Source organism: Delphinapterus leucas, chromosome 11 (assembly GCF_059928025.1).
Source record: "Delphinapterus leucas isolate spDelLeu-1000000601 "Yukka" chromosome 11, BTC_Dleu_Yukka2, whole genome shotgun sequence".
Lineage (NCBI taxonomy): Eukaryota > Metazoa > Chordata > Mammalia > Artiodactyla > Monodontidae > Delphinapterus > Delphinapterus leucas.
The window spans coordinates 92,963,488-92,982,789 of record NC_143139.1 but is presented as its reverse complement, the minus strand read 5'-3'; the positions used below and the strand labels follow the sequence as shown (position 1 = coordinate 92,982,789).

The 19,302-nt window shown below is 40.8% G+C and overlaps 1 protein-coding gene across 1 annotated transcript in view; it reads left to right on the top strand.

Annotated features, from left to right (window-relative positions):
- The first annotated feature begins 1,411 nt into the window (after positions 1–1,411).
- Positions 1,412–19,302, top strand: part of FAM227A (family with sequence similarity 227 member A) — an 80,897-nt gene continuing 63,006 nt past the window's right edge. The window contains exons 1-2 of the mRNA XM_089921328.1: positions 1,412–2,590; positions 10,511–10,593. Of these exons, the coding sequence (XP_089777454.1) occupies positions 2,449–2,590; positions 10,511–10,593 (225 nt within the window). The 5' untranslated portion in view covers positions 1,412–2,448. The remainder of the gene's footprint in view (positions 2,591–10,510; positions 10,594–19,302) is intronic.

Genomic DNA, 19,302 nt, shown 5'->3' with positions numbered 1-19,302 from the left:
ACGGACTTTCAAATCTCAGCTGCCAGAATATGTGCTCCATGAGGGCAGAACGTTTTTTTATTCTTCCACTCACCTGCCCCTAATATACAGCACAGTGCTGGGCACAGGGTGGATATTCAATAAAGTTAGTTTGCTCCCCCACCCATTTTTTCTCCCCAAATAGTGACAGTAAAAACTTATCATGCTTCAGAGAATACTTATCCTAAAATGATATGATGAAAATTTCAGAAGGGAACAGAGTATTTTAAATGTGTCTTTTAACAAGCATAATATTCAATTCTCCTGTTAGGCATGGGTAATAATGTTAAGCTAAAGCAAGAGGCTTCTTAACAGGGTCCCCCTAAGCCTGGCTTTTCAGAGAACATGGAGTTTTCCAGTCATGCTGGCGGGGATGGGTGGGTGGGTGGATAAAAGTGAGAAGCCCTAAAATGCACCTGCCTCCTCTTTACCCTCACCCCCTTGCCTGTATGGCTAAAGACTAGGAGCAGGAGGCAGGAAATAATAGTTTTGACCTGAGCCTGGGCCAACCTTTCCTACAATCCAACTGACTTAGGACAGCCCAAAGTGGATAGCCTCTTTGGACCAGAAAGAAGTATGGTGAGTGAGTTAAAAATGGAATCAAATATTGAGTGAATCTAATTCCTAGAGAGTAATTTGCCTAATGGAGAAAGACGTAGAAGCAAATAAATTCTGGTTCCGTATTGTAAGTGCTGTAATAGAGAGTTGAAAGCAGAATCCTGGACTTCACAGAAAAGGGGTGGTATTAATGGCCTGGAGTAATTCAAGAAGGTTTTCCAAAAAGACATATCACCTGGACTGATTGAATGGAGGGAATTGCATGTACAAGGCATAGAGGCATAAAGCGCACACCATGGCAGGGATCAGGAAAAAGTTCGGTGGGGCAGGCATGTAGGATGGATGGCTGGGGAGAAGACAGCAGAGCAGAAGGCATGCACCAAAGGAGAAGAAAGGAGACTGTGGTGAAAGGACACCTCGGTTAAGTTTTCCATCAAACTATACCTTTTCTCTGTCTTTCCATTATGTATGAGCTTCTTGAGGGCAGGTCTGAGCCTTTTACTTCATTATAACCAGGCCTATACCACCAGGCTCTGGACAGGGAGGACCCACAGATGGTAGTGATGAACTCCTCCTGGCCAACAAGCAAGGACCCAGGAGAGCACTCTGGCCAGAATATTACAAATCCAGGAGGAAAAGTAGTGTGGGGCCAGTTTCCTGAAAGGGAGCAGAAAGCCTCAGCTAGATTAGGAGCCTCATGCTGAGGAGATGGACCCAGTATCATAGAAGCCCAGCATCTGAGGGCTGCAAAGGGGCTTAGGGACCTAATCCAAATCTCTGACTTTACAGGTGAGGCTCAGAGAGCCAAAGAGATTTGACTGGATTTCTAACTTGGAAACTGGCTTGCTGGATGGTCTGGAGCCCCGTCTTTTCAGCAGTCTAGTCTTCTTATTTTTATTTATTTATTTGGCCGCACCGTGTGGCTTACGGGATCTTAGTTTCCCAACCAGGGATGGAACCCGGGCCCCTGGCAGTGAGAGCGCCGAGTCCTAACCACTGGACCACCAGGAATTCCCTAGCCGCCTTATTTTTAAAACCAGAATAATTCTCATCAGGGGGTGGTGGGGATCAGCAGGTAGAAAGCAAAAGTATATATGCCTTGAAGTTCTCTGTTAAGAATGTGGTACCCATATACAATGTACACATGTGGGCTTCTCATGTGGTACACATATACAATGGAACATTACCCAGCCATAAAAAAGAATGAAATAACGCCATCTGCAGCAACATGGGAGGACCTAGAGATTGTCATACTGAGTGAAGTAAGTCAGACAAGAGAAAAACAAATACCATATGATATCACTTATATGTGGAATCTAAAAATATGGTACAAATGAACTTATTTACAAAACAGAAATAGAGTCACAGATGTAGAAAACAAATTTATGATTACCAAGGGGGAAAGGGGCAGGGGAGGGATAAATTGGGAGATTGGGAATGACATATACACACTACTATATATAAAATAGATAACTAATAAGGGCCTACTGTATCGCACAGGGAACTCTACTCAATACTCTGTAATGACCTGTATGGGAAAAGAATCTAAAAAGAATGGATATATGTATATGTATAACGGATTCACTTTGCTGTACAGCAGAAACTAACACAACATTGTAAATCAGCTATACTCCAATAAAAATTTTAAAAAATGGGCTTCTCAGACAAAAGCCTTTATTCCCCATTAACATGCAGCATGTATCTCGCTATCAGCCCTGCTTACAAGATGAGCGTGGTTGTGCTTTCTAAGATGGTTGTATGCTATTTGTGATTCCCAGGAGGCTGGTGGAACAGAAAACAAGATTGTAGTGAGGAATGAGAGGCTCTTAAAAGTGGAAACTTACTGTTTGTCAGTTTACAAGAAACTGGACAATGGCTGATTTCAGGAACATGGATGTCATCAATTTCACTGCCTTGCCAATGGTGCCAGTAGATGAGCACCTGCCTGTCTCATTCACTGCACGGAAAGCAATGAAGGATGCCATGAGGAAGAATCTGGAGGACAGTCCACCCTGTATCCTTCTGTGGTGCCGTCTGCAGTAGAGACCAAACACACCCGTGCAGAGGTGTAACCTGGGCTCGAGTCTATAACATACACCACTTACTAGCTCGTTTCTTATATGTTTGTTAATTTTTTTCAATTACTTAAGCCCTACCTGTCCTTTAAAAGAATATGAAGCTGTGAAGGATTGTTTGTCTTGAGTTTGTTTTACTAAGATAATCAGAAAGAGCCCTAAAGGGAGACATACTGGAAATATTCATTGAAAGAATGGGGAAGAAGAGAAAAAAATGTTCTTTTTACCCCATTGTCTCTTTCTTTCCCTTCTGCCTTCCAAAGAATTAAACTTATAGATAGAAACTAAGTTGTAGTCCAGCCCTCTGCCCTCAGACTAGTTAGCTGAGTGCCCAACTTTAAAAAAAATTTTTTTTCTTTTTCTTTTTGTGGCCACGCTGCACCGCAGCTTGCAGGATCTTAGTTCCCTGATCAGGGATTGAACCCAGGCCCTCGGCAGTGCAAGTGCAGAGTTCTAACCACTGGACCACCAAGGAATTCCCTTTTTTTTCTTTCTTTTCATTTTCTTTCTTTTTTTTTTTTTTTTTACTCCCTTTGACCTTTCCTCTTCTCATCTGCCACTGCCAGCACCTCTACTTGGGCCCAGACTTTGCCCCTTCTGACATCATCCAGGCTCTACCAGCATCTTTCTTCTCTGACTCTGCCTTTATTGATCCTGATCTCATTTCTGACCCTGAACCTTGTATCTCAGGGACCCACAGAATCCCGCCTCTGGGGGACCATAGAACTCATCCAGCAAATAAAGACCCTCTCAGGTTATAAATAACCCTGTCTTTCCATCTTATATAGAGCTCATTTACCTTCAAGTCATCCTCCTGCCAACCAAACTGCATGTATCCCTCTGCATCACCTCACTTTCCATGCCTCTCAGAAACCCTTCTCAAGATGAGCACAAATGATCCCATCAGGATCTATTTCAGGGTCTCACTTTCCTGGGCCTTTTTCTAATGTACCCTCTTTCTTCTTAATCCTACACTTATCTCAACCTAAGTAATCCATTTCACTTCCTATGATTTGTCATGTCCCTCCTTGGCATCTCCATTTGTCAAGTATCCTCTGATTTGTAAGAACACTTGAGGGTAATGGAAGTAACAGTGAACCTTGCTATATATGAAGGCAATGAGGAGTGGTAGGATTATGGGGCTTTTACAAAGGATATATAATAGACCAATTGAGGCTAAGACAGAAAGAAATGCAAACGTAGAGAGGGTAGTAAGAGGGTGCATTGAACTGAGCAGCGATTTCAACAGTGATAAACAAGGTTGAGATGCCCTTGGACCCAGGCATCCTTCACCTGACAGAAACAGCTCTCTGTGTGACTGTGTGCATCACAGCATTATCTGTACTTGTAAAACAATTATAAACAACTTAAATATTCAATAGCCAAGGTACAGTTAAGTCTATTAAGATGCATTCTCTAAATGGATTTGTATTCTGCCATTTAAAATATTATGAAGATTATTTAGCTTTATGGAAAATAATCATAATAATGAGTAGGAGAGAAGTCAGAGTAGTAAAATAGGCATCCACTGATATTATAATTATGTAAAAATGTGTGTATATCATAATGCTAGAAGGAAGTCTCCCGAAAACCTAACAAGTTGTTAGGGTGGTAGCGTAATAGATGATTCTTTTTATATTTTCCAAGGTGTCTAGAATATGGTTAATTTTTGTATATAATTTATAAAGCAACTCATTTAACACAAGATAAAAGAAGTGTGAATGTTCGCAGAGAAAATAATTAATGAAAAGACAGCACAGAGGGCCCTGAACCAAGATGGCAGAGTAGAAGGATGTGCTCTCACTGCCTCTTGCGAGAACACCAGAATCACAACGAGCTGCTGGACAGTAACCGACAGGAGGACACTGGAACTCACCAAAAAAGATACCCCACATCCAAAGACAAAGGAGAAGCCACAATGAGACGGTAGGAGGGGTGCAATCACAGTAAAATCAAATCCCATAACTGCTGCGTGGGTGACTCACAGACTGGAGAACACTTATGCCACAGAAGTCCACCCGTTGGAGTGAAGGTTCTGAGCCCCACATCAGGCTTCCCAACCTGGGAGTCCGGCAACGGGAGGAGGAATTCCTAGAGAATCACACTTTGAAGGTTACTGGGATTTGAATGCAGGACTTCAACAGGACTGGGGGAAACAGAGACTCCACCCTTGGAGGGCACACACAAAGTAGTGTGTGCATCGGGACCCAGGGGAAGGAGCAGTGACCCCAGGGGAGACTGAAGCAGACCTACCTGCTAGTGTTGGAGGGTCTCCTGCAGAGGCAGGGGTGGCTGTGGCTCACCGTGGGGACAAGGACACTGGCCGTGGAAGTTCTGGGAAGTACTCCTTGGCGTGAGCCCCCCCAGAGTCCACCATTAGCCCCAGCAAAGAACCCAGGTAGGCTCCAGTGTTGGGTCGCCTCAGGCCAAACAACCAACAGGGAGGGAACCCAGCCCCACCCATCAGCAGTCAAGCAGATTAAAGTTTTGCTGAGCTTTGCCCACCAGAGCAACAGCCAGCTCTACCCACCACCAGTCCCTCCCTTCAGGAAACTTGCACAAGCCTCTTAGATAGCCTCATCCACCAGAGGGCAGACAGCAGAAGCAAAAAGAACTACAGGCCTGCAGCCTGTGGAACAAAACCACATTCACAGAAAGATAAACAAGATGAAAAGGCAGAGGGCTATGTACCAGATGAAGGAACAAGATAAAACCTCAGAAAAACAACTGAATGAAGTGGAGATAGGCAACCTTCCAGAAAAAGAATTCAGAATAATGATAGTGAAGATGATCCAGGACCTCGGAAAAAGAATGGAGGCAAAGATCGAGAAGATGCAAGAAATGTTTAACAAAGACCTAGAAGAATTAAAGAACAAACAAACAGAGATGAACAATACAATAACTGAAATGAAAACTACACTAGAAGGAATCAACAGCAGAATAACTGAAGCAGAAGAACAGATAAGTGACCTGGAAGACAGAATGGTGGAATTCACTGCTGTGGAAGAGAATAAAGAAAAAAGAATGAAAAGAAATGAAGACAGCCTAAGAGACCTCTAGGACAACATTAAACGCAACAACACTCATGTTATAGGGGTCCCAGAAGGAGAAGAGAGAGAGAAAGGACCAGAGAAAATATTTGAAGAGATTATATTCGAAAACTTCCCTAACACGGGAAAGGAAATAGCCACCCAAGTCCAGGAAGCGCAGAGTCCCATACAGGATAAACCCAAGAAGAAACACGCCGAGACACATAGTAATCAAATTGGCAAAAATTAAACACAAAGAAAAACTTATTGAAAGCAGCAAGGGTAAAACGACAAATAACATACAAGGGAACTTCCATAAGGTGCTAAGAGAATTCAGCACCACCAAACCACCTCTACAGCAAATGCTAAAGGAACTTCTCTAAGTGGGAAACACAAGAGAAGAAAAGGACCTACAAAAACAAACCCAAAACAATGAAGAAAATGGTCATAGGAACATACATATTGATAATTACCTTAAACATGAATGGATTAAATGCTCCAACCAAAAGACACAGGCTTGCTGAATGGGTACAAAAACAAGACCCATCTATATGCTGTCTACAAGAGACCCACTTCAGACCTAGGGACACATACAGACTGAAAGTGAGGGGGTGGAAAAAGATATTCCATGCAAATGGAAATCAAAAGAAAGCTGGAGTAGCAATACTCATATCAGATAAAATAGACTTTAAAATAAAGAATGTTAGAAGAGACAAGGAAGGACACTACATAATGATCATGGCATTGATCCAAGAAGAAGATAAAACAATTATAAATATATATGCACCCAACATAGGAGCACCTCAATACATAAGGCAACTGCTAACAGCTATAAAAGAGGAAACTGACAGTAACACAATAATAGTGGGGGACTTTAACACCTCACTTATCCTAGTGGACAGATCATCCAAAATGAAAATAAATAAGGAAACAGAAGCTTTAAATGACACATTAGACAAGATAGATTTAATTGATATTTATGGGACATTCCATACAAAAACAGCAGATTACACTTTCTTCTCAAGTGCACACGGAACATTCTCCAGGATAGATCACATCTTGGGTCACAAATCAAGCCTCAGTAAATTTAAGAAAATTGAAATCATATCAAGCATCTTTTCTGACCACAACGTTATGAGATTAGAAACGAATTATAGGGAAAAAAACGTAAGAAACACAAACACATGGAGGCTAAACAATACGTTACTAAATAAACAAGACATCACTGAAGAAATCAAAGAGGAAATCAAAAAATGCCTACAGACAAATGACAATGAAATCACGACAATCCAAAACCTATGGGATGCAGCAAAAGCAGTTCTAGGAGGGAAGTTTATAGCTATACAAGCCTACCTCAAGAAACAAGAAAAATCTCAAATAAACAATCTAACCTTACACCTAAAGGAACTAAAGAAGAACAAACAAAACCCAAAGTTAGCAGATGGAAAGAAATCATAAAGATCAGAGCAGAAAAAAATGAAATAGAAAGAAAGAAAACAATAGCAAAGATCAATAAAACTAAAAGCTGTTTCTTTGAGAAGATAAGCAAAGTTGATAAACCATTAGCCAGACTCATCAAGAAGAACAGGGAGAGGACTCAAATCAATAAACTTAGAAATGAAAAAGGAGAAGTTACAACAGACACTGCAGAAATACAAAGCATCCTAAGAGACTACTATAAGCAACTCTATGCCAATAAAATGGACCATCTGGAAGAAATGGACAAATTCTTAGAAAGGTATAACCTTCTAAGACTGAACCAGGAAAAAATAGAAAATATGAACAGACCAATCACAAGTAATGAAATTGAAAATGTGATTAAAATTCTTTCAAGGAACAAAAGTCCAGGACCAGATGGCTTCGCAGGTGAATTCTATCAAACATTTAGAGAAGAGCTAACACCCATCCTTCTCAAACTCTTCCAAAAAATTGCAGAGGAAGGAACACTCCCAAACTCATTCTATGAGGCCACCATCACCCTGATACCAAAACCAGACAAAGATGTCACAAAAAAAGAAAACTACAGGCCAATATCACTGATGAACATAGATGCAAAAATCCTCAACAAAATACTAGCAAACAGAATCCAACAACACATTAAAACGATCATACACCATGATCAAGTGGGATTTATTCCAAGGTTGCAAGGATTCTTCAATATACGCAAATCAATGTGATACACCATATTAACAAATTGAAGAATAAATACCATATGATCATCTCAGTCGATGCAGAAAAAGCTTTTGACAAAATTCAACACCCATTTATGAAAAAAACTCTCCAGAAAGTGGGCATAGAGGGAACCTACCTCAACATAATAAAGGCCATATATGACAAACCCACAGCAAACATCATTCTCAATGGTGAAAAACTGAAAGCATTTCCTCTAAGATCAGGAAGGAGACAAGGATGTCCACTGTCACCACTATTATTCAACACGGTTTTGGAAGTCCTAGCCACAGCAATCAGAGAAGAAAAAGAAATAAAAGGAATCCAAATTGGAAAAGAAGAAGTAAAACTGGCACTGTTTGCAGATGACATGGTACTATACATAGAGAATCCTAAAGATGCCACCAGAAAACTACTAGAGCTAGTCAATGAATTTGGTAAAGTTGCAGTTTGCAAAATTAATGCACAGAAATCTCTTGCATTCCTATATACACTAATGATGAAAAATCTGAAAGAGAAATTAAGGAAACACTCCCATTTACCATTGCAACAAAAAGAATAAAATACCTAGGAATAAACCTACCTAGGGAGACAAAAGAGCTGTATGCAGAAAACTACGAGACACTCATGAAAGAAATTAAAGATGATACCAACAGATGGAGAGATATACCATGTTCTTGGATTGGAAGAATCAATATTGTGAAAATGACTATATCACCCAAAGCAATCTACAGATTCAGTGCAATCCCTATCAAATTATCAATGGCATTTTTTACGGAACTCGAACAAAAAATCTTAAAATTTGTATGGAGACACAAAAGACCCCGAATAGCCAAAGCAGTCTTGTGGGAAAAAAACAGAGCTGGAGGAATCAGACTCACTGACTTCAGACTATACTAAGAAGCTTCACTAATCAACACAATATGGTACTGGCACAGAAACAGAAACATAGGTCAATGGGACAAGATAGAAAGCCCAGAGATAACCCCACACACGTATGGTCAACTAATCTATGACAAAGGAGGCAAGGATATACAATGGAGAAAAGACAGTGTCTTCAATAAGTGGTGCTGGGAAAACTAGACAGCTACATGTAAAAGAATGAAATTAGAACACTCCCTAACACCATACACAAAAATAAACTCAAAATGAATTAGAGACCTAAATGTAAGACCGGACACTATAAAACTCTTAGAGGAAAACGTAGGAAGAACACTCTTTGACATAAATCACAGCAAGATCTTTTTTGATCCACCTCCTAGAGTAATGGAAATAAAAACAAAAATAAACAAATGGGACCTAATGAAAGTTCAAAGCTTTTGCACAGCAAAGAAGACCATAAACAAGACGGAAAGAGAACCCTCAGAATGGGAGAAAATGTTTGCAAACGAATCAACAGACACAGGATTAATCTCCAAAATATATAAACAGCTCATGCAGCTCAATATTAAAAAAAACAAACAACCCAATCCGAAAATGAGCAGATGACCTAAATAGACATTTCTCCAAAGAAGACATACAGATGGCCAGGAAGCACATGAAAAGCTGCTCAACATCACTAATTATTAGAGAAATGCAAATCAAAACCACAATGAGGTATCACCTCACACCAGGTAGAATGGGCGTCATCAGAAAATCTACAACAACAAATGCTGGAGAGGGTGTGGAGAAAAGGGAACCCTCTTGCACTGTTGGTGGGAATGTAAATTGATACAGTCACTATGGAGAACATTATGGAGGTTCCTTAAAAAACTAAAAATAAAATTACCATATCATCCAGCAATCCCACTACTGGGTATATACCCAGAGAAAACCATAATTCAAAAAAGCACATGTACCCCAATGTTCATTGCAGCGCTATTTACAATAGCCAGGTCATGGAAGCAACCTAAATGCCCATCGAGAGACGAATGGATAAAGAAGATGTGGTACATATATACAATAGAATATTACTCAACCATAAAAAGGAACGAAATTGGGTCATTTGTTGAGACGTGGATGGATCTAGAGACTGTCATACAGAGTGAAGTAAGTCAGAGAGAGAAAAACAAATATCGTATATTAACGCATATATGTGGAACCTAGAAAAATGGTACAGATGAACCAGTTTGCAGGGCAGAAATTGAGACACATGTAGAGAACAAACATATGGACACCAAGGGGGTAAAGTGGTGGGGGGGTTGTGGGTGGTGGTGTGATGAATTGCACCAACTGGGATTGACATGTATACACTGATGTGTATAAAATTGATGACTAATAAGAACCTGTGGGCTTCTCTGGTGGCGCAGTGGTTGAGAGTACGCCTGCCGATGCAGGGGATGCGGGTTCGTGCCCCGGTCCGGGAAGATCCCACGTGCCGTGGAGCGGCTGGGCCTGTGAGCCATGGCCTCTGAGCCTTCACGTCCGGAGTCTGTGCTCCACAGCGGGAGAGGCCACAACAGTGAGAGGCCTGCGTACCGCAAAAAAAAAAAAAAAAAAAAGAACCTGCTGTATAAAAAAATTAATTAAATTTTAAAAAATAAATAAATAAATGAACTGTGGGGAAAAAAAAAAAAAGCACAGTAAGGCAGTGAGCTGCTTTTCTTTACAGGCTCGCCCCATCCTGTTCTATTTGTGTGTAGTCATCACCCAGAAAGTTTCCTTAACAGACTCACCTCCCAGCCTGCTGCACTGGCTCCATACAGCAGGTGAACCAAGGGATTGCTGAGACAGATCTGAGTCCCAACCCGTTGGTGCACAGCCTGGTAAGTTATGTGTGCTGAGGCAAGGCTTCCAGCAAGGAAGGGCCCTAGGGGCCCCTCTACTTATTTGAAAGCACATTTGCACAATAGAAGTATCAAAGATCTATTTTTAAAATTAATAAACTTTATTCTTAGAGCAGTTCTGGGTTCATAGCAAAATTGAGCTGAAAGTGCGGAGTTCCCACATACCCCTCCCTGTCCCCACACATGCACAACCTCCCCATCACCAGAGTGGAACATTTATTATAATTGATGAACCTAAATTGACACATCACATTCACCCAAAGCCCATGTTTACATTAGGTTTCTCTCCTTGTGCTGTACATTCTATGAGTTTGGACAAATGTATAATGGTATGTGTCCACCCTTATAGTATTATACGGAATAGTTTCACTGCCCTAAAAACCCTCTGTGCTGCTATTCATCCCTCTCTCCCCGCAGTCCTTGGCAACCACTGATCTTTTGCTATCTCCTTAGTTTTACCTTTTCCAGAATGTCATAGAATTGGAATCATAAAGTATGTAACCTTTTCAGATTGGTTTCTTTTACTTAGTAATACGTCTTTAAGGTTTCTCCATGTGTTTTCATGGCTTGATAGCTCATTACTTTTTTGCGCTGAATAGTATTCTGTTGTTTGGATGTCCACAGTTTATTTATCTGTTTACCTACTGAGGGGCATGTTGGTTGCTTCTGAGTTTTGGCAACTTTGAATAAAGCTTCTATAAACATTCATATGCAGGGTTTTGTGTGTGGACATGTATTTTCAGTTCATTTGGGTAAATACCAAGGAGCATGAATCCTGGACCATATGGTAAGAGTATGTTTAGTATAGTAAGAGACTGCCAAATTGTCTCCCAAAGTGGCTGTGCCCTTTTGCATTCCCACCAGCAGTGAATGAGAGTTCCTGTTGCTCCACATCATCAGCAGCATTTGGTGTTGTCAGTGTTTGGGATTTTGGCCATCCTAACCAGTATACTGTGATATCTCCCTGTTTTAATTTGCAGTTCTCTAATAACGTGATATTAAACATCTTTTTATATGCTTACTTTCCACCTGTATATCTTGTTTGGTGGTGAGGTGTCTGTTGAGGTGTTTGCCCCATTTTTTAATTGAGTTGTTTGTTTTCTTATTGTTGGGTTTTAAGATTTCTTTGTATATTTTGGATAACAGTCCTTTATCAAATGTATCTTTTGCAAATATTCTCTCCAGTCTGTGGCTGGTCTTCTTTTTCTCTTGACATTGTCCTTTCTAGAGCAGAAGTTTTAAGTTTTAATGAAGTCCAGCTTATCAGTTATTTCTTTCATGGATCATGCCTCTGATGTTGTATCTAAAAAGTCATTGCGAAACCCAGGGTCATCTAGGTTTTCTCATCTAGGTTATCTTCTAGGAGTTTTATATTTAGGTCTGTTATCCATTTTGACTTAATTTTTGTGAAAGATGTAAGGTCTGTGTATGGGTTCGTTATTTTGCGTTTGGATGTTCAGTTGTTCGAGCACCATTTGTTGAAAAGTCTATCTTTGCTCCATTGTATTGCCTTTGCCTCTTTGTCAAAAATCAATTGACTTTGTTTATGTGGGTCTATTTCTGGACTCTCTATTCTGTTCCATTGATCTATTTGTCTGTTTTTTTGGCCAATGCCACGCTGTCTTGATTACTGTAGTTTTATAGTAAGTAAGTCTTGAAGTCAAGTAGTGTCAGTTCTCCTTCAATGCTGGGTTTGCTATTCTGGGTCTTTTACTTCTCCATGTAAAGTTTAGAGTTAGTTTGTCAATGTTGACAAATAAGTTGCTGGGATTTTGATTGGGACTGCATCGATCAAGTTGGGAAGAACTGACGTCTTGACAATATTGAGCCTTTCCATCTGTGAACATGGAATATCTCCATTTATTTAGTTGTTTAATTTATTTCATCAGTTTTATAGTTTTTCTTATTTTGATCTTGTACATATTTTATTAGATTTATACCTATGTATTTCGTTTTTTTGTTAATATAAATGGTATTGTGTTTTTAATTTCAAATTCCACTTGTTCATTGTTGGTTATAGGAAAGGGCACATATCCAGTTGATTGATGATGCTGTTGAGTTCAGCTATTTTCTTACTAATTTTCTGTCTGCAGGATCTGTCCCTTTCTAACAGAGGAGTATTAAAGTCTCTAACTATTATGGTAGATTCATCAATGGATTCATTGTCCATGCAATTCTTTTTTTGCCTCATGTATTTTGATGCTCTGTTAGGCACATACACATTAAGATTGTTAAGTCTTCTTGGTGTATTGACCCCTTTATCATTATATAATGCCCCTCTTTATCCCTGATAACTTTCTTGGACCTGAAGTCTGCTCTAAGTGAAATATACTTTTTTTTTTTAATTAGTGTTAGTATGGTATATCTTTCTTCATCCCTTTACTTCTAATCTATATATTTATTTATATTTAAAATGGGTTTCTTATAGACAAAGTATTTTGGATCTTGTTTTTGGATTTACTCTGGCAATCTCTGTCTTTTAATTGGCATATTTAGACCTTTCATGTTTAAAGTGATTATTGATATAGTTGGATTAATATCTACCATATTTGTTCTGTTTTCTATTTGTTGGCCTGTTCTTTGTTCCTATGTTTTAAAATATTTATTTATTTTTAATTTATTTTTATTTTTTGGCTGTGTCAGGTCTTAGTTGCAGCACCCGGGCTCTTTGTTGTGGCGCATGGGCTTCTCTTTAGTTATGGTACATGGGCTCAGTGGTTGTGGCGTGTGGGCTTAGTTTCCCCGCGACATGTGGGATCCTAGTTCCCTGATCAGGGATCGAACCCACGTCCCCTGCACCGGAAGGCGGATTCTTAACCACTGGACCACCAGGGAAGTCCCCTTTTATCCTACTTTTGTCTTCCAAACTTTTTCTGCCTTTTGTGGTTTTAATTGAGCATTTTATGTGATTTTATTCTCTCTCCTTTCTTAACATATCAATCATACTTCTTTTTGTACTTTTTGTACTTTTTTTAGTGGTTGCCCTAGAGTTTAAAATATACATTTACAACTAATCTAAGTCTACTTTCAAATATTACTATACCACTTCACGGGTAATGCAAATACTTTATAATAATAAAATATTCCTAATTCCATCCTCCTGTCTTTTGTATCATTGCCATCATTCATTTCATTTCACTTGTGTATGTGTGTATATGTATATACACACACATTGCTACTATTATTTTGAACAAACTGCTATCTGTTAGATCAATTAAGAATAAAAAAACAAAATTTTTTATTTTACTTTCGCTGATTCATTCTTTGATGCACTTCCTTTCTTTATGTAGATCCAAGTTTCTGACCTGTATCATTTTCCTTCCCTCTAAAAAACTTCTTTCAGCATTTCTTCACGGCAGATATACTGGCAACAAATTCCCTCAGTTTTCGTTTGTCTGAGAAAGCCTTCATTTCTCCTTCACTTTTGAGGGATAATTTTGCAGAGTACAGGATTCCAGGTTGGCAGGGTTTTTTTCCTTAACACTTTAAATATTTCACTTCATTTTCCTCTTGCTTGCATGGTTTCTGAGAAGTCGGATGTAATTCTTATCTTTGCTCTTTTATAGGTAAGGTATTATTCCCCCCTCTGGCTTCTTTCAAGATTTTTATTTCTTTTCTTTTTTTTTTTTTTTTTGTCTCTGTTTAAATATTTATTTATTTATTTAGGCTGCGCCAGCTCTTTTTTTTTTTTTTTTTTTTGCGGTACGCGGCCCTCTCACTGTTGTGGCCTCTCCCGTTGCGGAGCACAGGCTCCGGAGGCACAGGCTCAGTAGCCATGGCTCACGGACCCAGCCGCTCTGCGGCATGTGGGATCCTCCTGTACTGGGGACCGAACCCGCACCCCCCACATCGGCAGGCGGACTCTCAACCACTGCGCCACCAGGGAAGCCCTGCGCCAGCTCTTAGTTGCAGCACGTGAGATCTTAGTTGCCGCGTGCGGGATCTTTAATTGTGGTATGCGGGATCTTTTAGTTTTAGTATGCGGACTTCTTAGTTGCAGCATGTGTGTGGGATCTAGTTCCCCGACCAGGGATTGAACCCAGGCCCCCTTCATTGGGAGCACAGGGTCTTACCCACTGGACCACCAGGAAAGTCCCTAAAGATTTTTATCTTTGATTTTCTAAAGTTTGAATATGAAATACCTAGGTATAGTTTTTTGGGTTTTGTTTTTGTTTTTTGCATATATCCTACTTGGTGTTATCTGAGTTTCCTGGATCTGTGTTTTGGTGTCTGACATTAATTTGGGAAATTTTCCAGTCGTTTTTTCCTTCAAATATTCCTTCTGTTCTTTTCTCTCTTTCTGCTACTTCTGGTATTCCTATTATGCACATGTTACACTTTTTAATAGTTGTCCCATAGTTCTTGGATATTCTGTTCTGTTTGGGGGGTATTTTTCAGTCTTTTTTTTTCTCTTTGCTTTTCTGTTTTGGAAGTTTCGATTGTCATTTCCTCAAACTCAGATTCTTTCCTCAGCCGTGTCTAGTCAACTAATGAGCCCGTCAAAGGCATCCTTCTATTTTGTTACAGTGTTTTTGATCTCTAGCATTTTTTTCCAAAGATTCTTTTGATGTGGACCATTTTTAAAGTCTTTATTGAATTTGCTACAATATTGCTTCTGTTTTATGTTTTTGTTTTTTTGGCCACGAGGCATGTGGGATCTTAACTCCCCAACCAGGGATTGAACTGCACCCCCTGCATTGAAAGGCGAAGTCTTAACCACTGGACCGCCAGGGAAATCCCCTCTAGCATTTGTTTTGGACCCTTTCTTAGAATGTTCATTCTCTGTTTACATTATCCTTCTGTTCTTGTATGTTTCCTGCTTTTTCTGTAAAAGCCCTTAGAACATTAATCATAATTTTAAAAGATTCCTGGTCTGATAAGTCCAACATTTCTGCCATGTCTGACTCTGGTTCTGATGCTTGTTTATGCTCTTCAAACTGTGCCTTTTACCTTTTAGTATGCCTTGTAATTTTTTGTTGAAAGGTAGATATGACGTACTGGGTAAAAGGAACTGTGGTGAATAGGCTTTCAGTGATGTGGTGGTAGGTGTGAGCGTTGTGGGGGGAGTGTTCTGTAGTCCTATGGTTGGGTCTCAGTCTTTTGATGAACCTTCGGTACCTCTGGACTGGACTTCACCATTGCTTCTCAGTTTTTTTCCCCCGCTTGGGTGGGACAAGATAGCTAAATGGTGCTAGAATTGGGGTATTTCCCCTCCCCCAGGTGGGTTAGGCTCTGGTAAATTATTGTCTCCTGAGGGAAGACAAAATGCTATATGGGATATTTAAGAATGGTTATGTTTCCTCCGCACTTCCACGTGGGGTCATCAGCTGGAGCAGAACAGCAGTGGCTCTCTTTATCAGAGCGTGAGGTCTCCAGGTTGCCACAGTCCCCACCACTCCCTGACGCTCCTGATATGGAGGCAAAGTGTTGGTTGCCACATGGTCTTACGCTCGGCCGGCTTCACTCATTTATGTTACTGACTATGTCTCCAAACACAATGAAAGAGGCTCAGACTAGATGAGAACCCAAGTCATTTGTTGGCAGTGCAGTTCTGTAGATTGGGAGGACCTTCTCTGTGGGTTCTCACTTGGCCTGATCTTCAGTCCACCATGCTCCCTGGCCCTCCTTCTCTCCCATCCCTTCTCTCTGCTTCTTCGGTCTGTCTTAACCCTGCTCCTTTACTTCCTGTCAGTTCACTCCACCTAAACCTCCTCACCCCTTCCTACCTGTCATCTTGCTCTCCACCAAGTTCCTCTGGCCCAGGGTCCTGAACCTGGTGATCTGCCTCCACAGTTTTTAGCTTTACCCTCACCTCAGCTTTTCCAGTACTGACCTTTGGGCTTGTTTAGCTCTTGAGTCAACAATCTTTTTCTTTTATTAAAAAAAATTTAAATAGCAAGGTAATGCATGCTTATTCTAAAGTATTCAGGTATCTACAAGTATGTAAGTAAACAGTGAAAGTCATTTTCCCTCTCAGCCCTAGATCCCTCCCTAGAAGTAACCATTGCTAGTTATGTGGTGTGTATCCTTCCAGAACTTTTAAAAAATACATTAGAAATATACAATATAGACATTTAGGGTTATTGTTTTCTTTTTTAATGTAATCAGGATCATACCATAAATATTGTTTTGGAAGCTGCTTTTTTTTTTCTTATTTATTTATTTATTTTTAGCATAAATACCTCTTGGAGATTTTTCAAAGTCAGTGCTGTTGACTGATCCCATTCTTTTCGTAGCTGCATAATATTCGAAAAGTTGGATATGGCATAATTAATTTAACTCTTCCCTATCAATAAGTATTTCAGTGCTATTTTCATCATAGTGAACATGTGAATATTTTTGTACATGTATCTTGGGACTCATTTGCAAATATGTCTGCAAGCTAGAGCCCTAGAAGTGAAATTTAAAATTTTGGTAAATATAGTCAAGTTGCTTTTCACAGAAGTGAAGGCATTCTTCACTGAAGCGGAAAGGACACCATGAGCTTCTGTTTCCCCTACCCCACTGTCAAACACATTCTAGAATTGAGTTGTAAATAAAAGCAAAATAGACACACACACTATTTGGAATGATTCCATGTAAAAAGTCTTATAACTCTGTATGTGTGCATGAGGGTATAGCACCAGAGGCACAAAATAAGACTGTCAGAGTTTAAATTCCTGCTGCTTTACTGTTTTCTCACACTGTGACATTAGGTAAATTATTTAACCTTTATGAGTCTCAGTTTCCTGTAAAATAGTGATAACATTAATAACATACCTACCTCATAGATGTATCATCTCTGAAAGAACTGGACAAGTTAAGACTCCTGAAAACCCTTAGATCAGTGCCTGGCCCACAAGAAGGACATTATATATGTATAAATGTGTAGGGGAGAAGTCTGGAAGGATGCATATCAGATGGAGTCAGTTCTGGAAAGGGAGTGGGGTGGAAGGGGGTAAACTGTTTTTACTCTGACTACTTCTGTAATGTTTGGGTATTTTACAACAAGAATGTATTTATATGTCAGTTCTGTGGTTTTTTTTAATGATAACTTGAGAACCAGGAAAATGAATGAGATTATTCTCCCAGTAGCAGGATCTGGTGGCTTTTCAAGGCTGCCCAGCATCGGTACAGCTCCTCGGTGTTCTTTGTTGCCACTCAGAACAGGGCCAGGGCTGGCAGGAGCAATCGTGGATCCTCACATGACCTGGAGGAAGCATCCTTCCTGCTCCTCTGCACAGGCAGCTGGTCAGACCCGGCAGATGCTGGCTGCCTGTTGCCACCAGAGCCCACCCCTGGGCTACCCTGCCCAACCTCTGCTGGCTGCGGTGTGCCCTGCCCTTTATAGATCAGGCCTTGACTGTATGGCTGCTTCTCCCACGTCAGCACCTATAGCCAGGCTCCACGCTGCCCTACCACGTGGCACCTAGCACGTACCTGGTGCATAAGAAGTGTTTAATAGCTGTACTAGCAAATGAGGGAGCCGCCTCCTTCTGAGACCCAGACACCCCCTGCCGACTTCCCCCACAGCCATGTCCTATTTCTATTCCTTCTCCCATGCCCTAAATGTGGGTTCCCCCCAAGACTTTGGCCGTGAACTTGCCTAGCTCTTCTTTCCAGTCTCCTTCCTTTGGGAGCTTGTTCACCCACCGTCACAGCTTCACCATTCGCTCCAGCAGTAGGTGTGTTCCTTCCTCTCCCGATAGGCCACTGCCTCTGGAAAGGCCTTCCCTGCACCCTCAGCCCAAGATCAGTGTAGGTGCCCCATCGGGGCGCCCTTCTGGCATCCTGTCCCTCCCCACAGCAGCATCAATCACCTCATAATCACCGGCTTCTCCCTGCTAGTCTCTGAGCCCTCGGAGGGCAGAGACGGGCTTCACTGCTCACGGCTGCATCTTCTCTTGGACACCAGCCCGGCACCTGGCTTTTAGTAGGTGCTCAGGGAAGATTCGTGGAATGAATGATATGTTTGCAAATTCTGTCTTCTCACCTGTATTTCAGTCTCATATTCCCAGCTACCTAGAGCAGTGATACCTAAACCTAGCTGATCATCAGACTCCCCTGGGAGCTTTTTAAAAACTAAAAGTGAAGAGAGCCAGGCACAGGCCTGTGAGCTGTGTGTGCTCTCATCTGAATAGGTACAGAATATCTCTAGAAAGCTGTGCAAGAAACTAAGGGTCTTGGGTGAGCAGTAGGAAGGAGACTTTTTACCGTATTTGATTTTGTACCATGTAAAATATTTATTGTTTTTTAAATTTAAATAGAGAACAACTCAGGGGCCACAGTAAATAAACAATTCAGAACCCGATAAGGAATGACGTTTATTCCTTGGATTGGATGTTTATTCCAGATTCTAATGAACCTGTATATCTGAATACTTCCGCAGCAAGGCTGGTCATCAGCCAGGTTTGGGAGCTGCCTTCCCAGGGAACAGCCCCACCTGTAAGTCCTTCTGTCGTCTCAAATGCAAACTCAGGTCTCATCATTCTTGCCCTAAAACTTGCTTTTCCTCCAGCGTTCAACTCTCTTTTCTGTTCTTTCTCTGTGCAAATCTTGTCCATCCTTCCGGGCCCTGACAATATCAGCTACAGTGACATCCTGGCAGGTATCAAAGACATGGCTGTATTGACACGCACCCATCCGATTCATCCATCCATCATGCCTTCTCTAGTGTACTTAATTGGAGTGACAGTGTTGATGCATAGG